This window comes from Hypanus sabinus, chromosome 2 (assembly GCF_030144855.1).
Source record: "Hypanus sabinus isolate sHypSab1 chromosome 2, sHypSab1.hap1, whole genome shotgun sequence".
In the NCBI taxonomy this organism is placed as follows: Eukaryota; Metazoa; Chordata; class Chondrichthyes; order Myliobatiformes; family Dasyatidae; genus Hypanus; species Hypanus sabinus.
In genome coordinates this window covers 170,074,095-170,083,444 of record NC_082707.1, presented here as the reverse complement: position 1 = coordinate 170,083,444, position 9,350 = coordinate 170,074,095, and the positions used below count along the sequence as shown (strand labels likewise).

The 9,350-nt window shown below is 44.5% G+C and overlaps 1 protein-coding gene across 1 annotated transcript; it reads right to left on the bottom strand.

Annotated features, from left to right (window-relative positions):
• Nucleotides 1–966: 966 nt before the first annotated feature.
• rps29 (ribosomal protein S29) lies at nucleotides 967–1,910 on the bottom strand. The gene is made up of 3 exons (XM_059959443.1): nucleotides 1,746–1,910; nucleotides 1,467–1,566; nucleotides 967–1,103 (listed from the first exon to the last, which is right to left on the bottom strand). Exons 1-3 carry the CDS (start codon nucleotides 1,805–1,807, stop codon nucleotides 1,095–1,097), a joined length of 171 nt encoding a protein of 56 aa, XP_059815426.1. The 5' UTR covers nucleotides 1,808–1,910; the 3' UTR covers nucleotides 967–1,094.
• Nucleotides 1,911–9,350: the final 7,440 nt, after the last annotated feature.

Here is a 9,350-nt window from a genome sequence, read left to right as displayed (position 1 = left end):
AGGTCCCCAAATTAACTTCCAAGTGTTGAAATTCCTCCATACGTTTTTATTCCGCTGCACATTGCTCAGTATAACCCTACACCACAAGGGGTTGAAAATCTGATAAACTGCACTGAGGAATCTGGGCTCCAATTTAATTCAAACCATCATATTGAGGCCTGTTTGGAGACAACATTTAAAAACAAAAAGGAACTCAATGGACCAGGTAGCATCTCTGGAGGTAAAGGGATGCTTGACACCCCAAGTCAAGATCCTGTACCAGAATAGATCTGTAAGTATCGTTAGCAGGCCACTACAAGTTGTGAATTCAGAGCCTTAAATCAAATTTTACCTCATCGCTCATTTCCAAGATGTAGTTTAGAAAGCAATAATGGTGTTGGGTGAGACTTCCCTATGACAGCTTGAGTTCAAGATGGTAGTGCAAAGCACTCAGAATATAATGACTATAGTGACATTGTATAAGAACTTCTGCAGAAAGCAGGAGGAAAAGGGGAACTGGAGAGAAGGCCAGTTGAGAGACTGAGGGTAGTTCAGAAGCAGATAGGGAATTACTAAGAAAAGATTAAGATGCACGGAACAAGGGGACAAAGGTTTACACTTCTAAAATCACAAATGCAGAAGAATATATTTCCATTCTTCAAGAATGCTTTCTAGACTATGACATGGAATAACTCAAAATTCTACTCGCATCCTCAAACCCATGCCAGACCAAAGATGCAAATGTGTAAGATCCTGAACTTCAGGTCTATGTTTTAAATCCAAACTCAACACCAAGGTTTCTGCCAGAATACACAATTTAGATCAGTCTCTCACCCTTATTGATAGTGCTTGGACTGTTTCTAAACACACACCACTCCATTTCACCAACGTGCTTATAAATTTCCAAGTTGCATTTGAGTAGCAAAAGCAGCCTAGAACAAATGCTGATCACACACCCAATACAGTTAATACTATGAAAGACAGGTCTCAGCACTAACAAGAAGGAACTTTATTTACAAAATTGGAGCATTACAAAACGTTTGCTTCTGTCAGATGATCACAGCTGAGTAGGTCAGGGTTCTTTTTCCTCATTGCAGTCTTGCTCCATTCGTAATTTAGTCCAACTACAGGAAAAAAAAACATAAGATTAGGCATTTCAATCAGAAAAGCATTTACAATCAAAAGGTAACAACACATCAGACATTCACAGCACACAAACATGAACAGTGACTCATTCGATTCTGACAGTGTACTGAAATAGCAATCAGTGCAGGAATCGAAGTGGTAGCTTCTCTATAAAACGGATGGAATCCAAATACCATTTCCCACAGAAGTCGGAGTCTTGAAATAGTTTATACCCCACTTATGTTATCCTACCCGCAATGAACTCCCAAAACATGGGGCGACGTTATTTCTCCATCCAGCCAGCCAGCCAGCAGCTCAGCAGGCGAGCAAGGGGAGAGGTGGGCCAGGTGCCCGATTCTTACCTTGACGAAGCCGATGTCCTTAGCGTACTGCCGAAAGCATTGCCGGCACATGTTCAGACCGTACTTCCGGATCAGTCCGTGACGGTTCGCGCACACGCGGCTGCGAAATGACAATAAAACAGGGGGATTAGGAGGGCGGGATGGTGAACCGGGCTCCAGGCCTGGGATGGGCCCGAACGCCGCCTGAAACTTAGGCTTCATCTGCCCCTTCCTAATGCCACGGATGCCGCTGCCCCATGGCCCGGGTACCGAGAGACACCACGGCGGCAGAATACGCACCAGGAGCGGGAGCCCTGTCCGAACTTTCGGGGGTGAGACCAGTAGAGCTGCTGATGGCCCATGTCGGCGCGGCGGTGGATCCGAGAGAGAGAGAGAGAGCGTGTAGGCCGCGCACGCGCTCTTCAATCCCTTCCCAGCGGCCCCGGCGTTCTCATTTGAATATCACGTTCATTAGCATGCGCCGTGACGTAACGCAGACCCCGAAAGTTGCTGTCTTCCTGCAAATTTCCTCTTGCTACCCCACCCCTGCTTTGTTGGTATTGGCGTGGGTATCGACATACAGTAACAAAATAATTCCATACACCTATTGAAAGCCTAAGGTTCTGCAGATGCTGAAAACCTTCAGCAACACACAAAATGCTGGAGGAACTCAGCATCAATAACGGGAAATGTTCTGCTGAAGGGCCTCAACTGGAAACATGGACTGTTTCCAGCTGCAGAGGGCCCCACGTTCTGTTTCTGTTCACGTTTCCCTTTTCTCCTTTGAGGAAACCCTTAAAAATGTCATATTGCCCACATATATAATCCTGATGTGAAATGTTATTTGATAATGTATATGAACTGCTCAAGAATGTTTCACTACATTAAAAGAACTAATTAAATGCAAAGCTGGAGAATGGAAAGCTGACATAAAAGCAGAAAATGCTGAAATAATGATAAGGTGGAGCAGCACGCAAGGAAAGGGTTAGGTTTTCAAGTCAAAGATCTAATCTGGAAGTTACTTTGAAATTATAAATGTTCCTCTGAAAAGAAGACATTAGAAACAGAAAAACCTACAGCACAATACAGACCCTTCGGCCCATAAAGTTGTGCCGAACATGTCCCCCCACATCTTAAAAATTACTAGGCTTACCCATAGCTTGCTATTTTACTAAGTTTCATGTACCTTTCCAAAAGCCACTAAAAAGACCCTATCGCATCCTCCTCCACCACCGTTGCTGAGAGCCCATTCCACACACTCACCACTCTCTGAGTAAAACACTTACCCCTGACATCTCCTCTGTACCTACTCCCCAGCACATTCATGCCTCAATTTTTCCTGACTAACGATATAATCATCCTTGTAAATGATTTAAAAGAGTATTGTACCTTGGGTGGCTGGAAAGTATCTCTTGCACAGGGGAATGTTGACCTAAGCATTCGACCAGTGAACTAGTATGTGGACAGGTTTATCGGGGTTGCTAGCCAATGTTTCTGGTGGGTTGCAGCTGTATCATCATGATGTGCCAAGTTGTATGAGCTGGGTAATCATGGCCTCGACCATGATTGTCTATGGCAGCTGTACCAGGGGTCTTAATTGTGACCTGAGACCACTTCTTCCAACACTTCCTTTCATGGCATCTGAGTGACACTGCCCAGCACCCAAGTAATTGGACACTTCAGCTGACTGGGTGAACTGTCTTGGCCAGGGCCATGTTATTCCTTACTGAGTCAGTTCACATTAGTTGAAATTTAGTTGATGGTCTCGTTTAAGCCAAGGAGTTATACAAAACAGACACAAGCCTAAGGTGTTGCTGCCAACCAAGGTGCCTTTGTGAGCTAGTTCCATTTGCCTACAATTGGCCTGTATCCCTCAAAACCTGTCCTTGCCTTGAACCTGTCTCAACATCTTTCAATTGTTGTAATTATCTTCATGTCTACCACTTTCTCTGGCTGCCCGTTGCACTTAACTGCCGCCACCTGTGTGAAACACCTGCCTCTTGGGTCCCTTTTGCCTCTTACTTTAATTCTATGCCCTCAAGTTTTAGACTCCCCTAATCTGTCAAAAAAAAAAGATTCCTCGTGATTTTATAAACTTTTATTAAGTCACCCCTTGACTTCCTTCATTCCAGGGAATACAGTACCAACCTATCCAGTCTCTCCTCATCTCAAGCCTGCCAATCCCAGCAAAATCCTTATGAATCTATTGTGCACCCCCCCCCCTCACTGAAACACTTCCACCCAACATTATAGCAACTGGAGCTGTACACAATATTCCAGGTATGCCTCACCTCACCATCTACAGCTGTAATATGACATCCCAAACCTGGTACTCGATATCCCCTCAGATAAAAGCAAGCATGCTCTGCGACCGCTTTGCCTACATGTGTCACCCCCTTTCAGGGGACTGGTATGTACGTGTACCCCCTACACCTTCAACAGTATTCCTCAGGGTCCTCATTATGTAAGCTCTGCCCTGGTTAATCTTCCAAAGTTCCATAATTTCCCATTTGTTTAAGATAAACTTGATCTGCTTTTCCATAGTTCACTTTCCCAGTTGATTGAGATCTTATTTAGAAACTTTGACAGCCTTCATCACTGTCCATCGCACCATCAATCTTGGTATCATCCACAGATTTAGGAATCAATATTCAAAGTAAATTTATTATCCAAGTACGTATGTGTCACCATATACTATCTTGAGATTGAATTTCTTGCAAATGTTCACAGTGAACAGAAAGAAACACGATAGAATCAATAAAAAACCACACAATGCTGCCGGACCGGACGGCATCCCAGGGCGGGTGCTCAGGATGTGCGCGGCAAAACTGGCAGGTGAGTTCACTGACATTTTTAATCTCTCCCTCTCCCAGTGTAGAGTGCCCACCTGCTTCAAAACATCCACCTTTGTCCCTTTACCTAAAAAGACCAAGGTAACATGTCTGAACGAGTGGCGTCCTGACGTACTCACCTCAATAACAAGCAAATGCTTTGAGGGGCTGGTCAAGGATTACATCTGCAGCTTGCTACCACCCACGCTGGACCCCCTACAATTTGCCTACCAACAGAACTGATCACTCTACACACCGTCCTTCCACATCTGGAGAAGAAGGATGCTGTTCCTGGACTACAGTTCAGCATTCAACACCATAATTCCCTCCAGGCTCGACAAGAAGCTCAGAAACCTCAGCCTTCACCCTGCCTTGTGCAGCTGGATCCTGGACTTCCTGTCAGATCACCGGCAGGTGGTAAGAGTGGGCTCCCTCACCTCTGCCCCTCTGACCCTCAACACAGGAGGCCCTCAGGGCTGTGTCCTAAGCCCCCTCCTTTACTCTCTGTATACCCATGACTGTGTTACCACCCACAGCTCCAATCTGCTAATTAAATTTGCTGATGACACAACACTGATTGGCCTAGTCTCAAATAATAATGAGGCAGCCTACAGAGAAGAATCCATCACCCTGACACATTGGTGTCAGGAAAACAACCTCTCCCTCAATGTCGCAGAAACAGAGGAGCTGGTTGTGGACTACAGGAGGAATGGAGACAGCCTAACTTCTATTGACATCAATGGATCTGGGGTTGAGAGGGTGAACAGCTTTAAGTTCCTCAGCATAAACATCACCGAGGATCTCACGTGGCTGTGTGGTGATAAAGGCACAACAACGCCTCTTTCATCTCAGTTGGTCGAAGAAGTTTGGAATGGGCCCCCAAATCCTAAGAACTTTCTACGGGCACAATTGAGAGGCTGCATCACTGCCTGATATGGGAACTGTACTTCCTTCAATCGCAGGACTCTGCAGAGAGTAGTGCGGACAGCCCAGCACATCTGTAGATGTGAACTTCCCACTATCCAGGACATTTACAGAGACAGGTGTGTAAACGGGGCTTGAAGGATCATTGGGGACCTGAGTCACCCCAACCACAAACTGTTCCAGTTGCTACCATCCGGGAAGTGGTATCGCAGCATAAAAGCCAGGACCAATAGGCTCCAGGACAGCTTCTTCCACCAAGCCATCAGACTGATTAATTCTTGCTGATACAATTATTAGACAATAGACAGTAGGTGCAGGAGTAGGCCATTCGGCCCTTCAAGCCAACGCCACCATTCAATGTGATCATGGCTGATCATCCACAATCAGTACCCCGTTCCTGCCCTCTCCCCATTTCCCTTGACTCCGCTATCTTTAAGAGTTCTATTTAACTCTTTCTTGAAAGCATCCAGAGAATTGGCCTCCACTAATTTCTGAGGCAGAGCATTCCATAGATCCACAGCTCTCTGGGTGAAAAAGTTTTTCCTCAACTCTGTTCTAAATGGCCTACCCCTTATTCTTAAACTGTGGCCTCTGGTTCTGGACTCCCCCATATTTGGGAACATGTTTCCTGCCTCTAGCGTGTCCAATCCCTTAATAATCTTACATTTCAATCAGATCCCCTCTCATCCTTCTAAATTCCAGTGTATACAAGCCCAGTCACTCCAATCTTTCAACATATGACAGTCCCGCCATCCTGGGCATTAACCTCCTGAACCTATGCTGCACTCCTTCAATAGCAAGAATGTCCTTCCTCAAATTTGGTGACCAAAACTGAACACAATACTCCAGGTGTGGTCTCACCAGGGCCCTGTACAACTGCAGAAGGACCTCTTTGCTCCTATACTCAACTCCCCTTGTTATGAAGGTCAACATGCCATTAACTTTCTTCACTGCCTGCTGTACCTGCATGCTTACTTTCAGTGACTGATGAACAAGGACACCTAGATCTCATTGTACTTCCCCTTTTCCTAACTTAACACCATTCAGATAGTAATCTGCCTTTCTGTTCTTGCCACCAAAGTGGATAACCTCACATTTATCCACATTAAACTGCATCTGCCATGCATCTGCCCACTCACCCAACCTGTCCAAGTCACCCTGCATTCTCATAACATCCTCCTCACATTTCACACTGCCACCCAGCTTTGTATCATCTGCAAATATGCTAATGTTACTTTTAATCCCTTCATCTAAATCATTAATGTATATTGTAAACAGCTGTGGTTCCAGCACCAAGCCTTGCAGTACCCCACTGGTCACAGCCTGCCATTCTGAAAAGGACCCATTAATCCCTAGTCTTTATTTCCTGTCTGCCAACCAATTTTCTATCCATGTCAGTACACTACCCCCAATACCATGTGCTCTAATTTTGCCCACTAATCTCCTATGTGGGACCTTATCAAAGGGTTTCTGAAAGTCCAGGTACACTACATCCACTGGCTCTCCCTTGTCCATGTTCATAGTTACATCCTCAAAAAATTCCAGAAGATTAGTCAAGCATGATTTCCCCTTCGTGAATCAGTGCTGACTCAGACCGATCCTGTTACTGCTATCCGAATGTGCCACTATTTCATCTTTTATAATTGACTCCAGCACCTTCCCCACCATTGATGTCAGGCTAACTGGTCTATAATTCCCTGTTTTCTCTCTCCCTCCTTTCTTAAAAAGTGGGATAACATTAGCTACCTTCCAATCCTCAGGAACTGATCCTGAATCTATAGAACATTGGAAAATGATTACCCAGGATTTCTAGAGCCACCTCCTTAAGTACCCAGGGATGCAGACCATATGGCCCTGGGGATTTATCAGTCCCATCAGTCTACCCAACACCATTTTTTGCCTAATGTGAATTTCCTCCAGTTCCTCCGTTACCCTAGGTCCTCTGACCACTATTACATCTGAGAGATTGTCTGTGTCTTCCCCAATGAAGACAGATCCAAAATACCTGTTCAACTCGTCTGCCATTTCCTTGTTCTGCATAATAAATTCACCCATTTCTGCCTTCAAGGGTCCAACTTTGGTCTTAACTAATTTTTTCCTCTTCACATACCTAAAGAAGCTTTTACTATCCTCCTTTATATTCTTGGCTAGCTTACCTTCATACCTCATCTTTTCTCCCCGTATTGCCTTTTTAGTTATCTTCTGTTGCTCTTTAAACGTTTCCCAATCCTCTGGCTTCACGCTCATCTTTTCTATGTTATACTTCTCTTTTATTTTTATACTGTCCTTGACTTCCCTTGTCAGCCAAGGTTGCCCCCTACTCCCCTTAGAATCTTTCTTCCTCTTTGGAATGAACTGATCCTGCACCTTCTGTATTATTCCCAGAAATACCTGCCAGTGTTGTTCCACTGTTTTCCCTGCTAGGGTGTCCTTCCAGTCAACTTTGGCTAGTTCCTCCCTCATAGCTCTATAGTCCCTTTGTTCAACTGTAATACTGACACTTCCGATTTTCCATTCTCCCTCTCAAATTGTATTTCTATGTTATATTGACTGAACTGTTGTACATACTATTTATTATAGATTACCATAAATTGCACATTGTACATTTAGACAGAGACATAACAAAAAGATTTTTACTACTCATGCATATGAAGGATGTAAGTAGAAAATTCAATTCAATTCAACAAGATTGACAAACAACCAATGTGCAAAAGACAACAAGCGGTGCAAATACAAAAAGAAAAAAACAAAGAAAATAATAATAATTAAATAAGCAATAAACATCATGAACATGAGGTGCAGATGAGTCCATAAGTTGTAGGAATAATTCAGTGATGGGGTAAATGAAGTTGAGAGGTTATCCCCCTGGTTCTAGAGACTGATGGCTGTTCCTAAACCAGGAGGTGTGGGTCTTGGAGCTGCTTCCTGCTTCCTGATCGCGGCAGCAAGAAGCAAACATGACCAGGGTGGTGGGGGTCCTTGATGATGGATGCTGCTTTCCTGTAGATGTGCTCAATGGAATGGCGGGCTTTACCCATGATGGACTGGCCATATCCACTATTTTTTTTATAGGCTCTTCCTTTCAAGGACATGTTTCCAGACCAGGCCATGATGAAACCAGTCAGTATACTCTCCAACATATATCTGCGGAAGTTTGTTCAAGTTTTATATGACATGCTGAAACTTTGCAAACTTCTAAGAAAGCAACGCTACAGACTGTAACATCAAAATGGCGAGTTTGTTTCCCTCTTGGTTGTGGAAGGAGTGACATCTCTGTCTCCCTTCTCAGTGAGAGTGGCTGAAGGATGTTGAACTGTTGGGGTGAACAGCATTTGTTGATGGACTGTAGACCATGGTCTCCCTTTGGGGCCTTGCTGTTACTTGCATGGTGGGTGGGGGGCAGGGGCTTTGGGGCTCTTACTTTTTTCATTCTTTGGGGCTTTTTTGTCTGTTTCGAGGATGTCTGCAGCAGGTAAGGATTTCAGGTTGTATACCGTATACATTTGAAAGTCGAGGCGTTGCCAGACATCTCACCTCTCCCGGAAGTTCCAGGACTCTCCCGCATATTGATAGCGGCTCCCTGACACCTACAGATTATATACAATATCCCAGAAATCGATTTTTTTGAGAGGAAGAGGAAAAGCAAGAGCGAGAGTGAACATCCTGATTGGTCTCTTTTTGTGCTAAGTAGACCTATCCGTTTTCTTTGTGGGCGGGCTTTACAGTCAACCTCAAAAATAATGACAGCATTGCTCACTGCACTGTTTGCAACAGTGACTGTTCTATTGCCCATGGTGGGTTAAAATGTAAAAGACATGTTGAGGTGAGTTTGACAGGTGTCATTTGTTCATTATTTGAACTAGCTGGCTAGCTGCTAAGGAGCTACTCTATTGATGTCCTACTTGACCATATAACCATTGAACCATATAACAATCACAGCACGGAAACAGGCCATCTCGGCCCTCCTAGTCCGTGCCGAACTCTTAATCTCACCTAGTCCCACCTACCCGCACTCAGCCCATAACCCTCCACTCCTTTCCTGTCCATATACCGAGGCCAAACTCCCTGTAGACTTGCTTAAAGTTGTAATCGAATAAAAAAACAACTCCATGATAATATAAGTACATATTTTAATGTCACATTTTCTGCA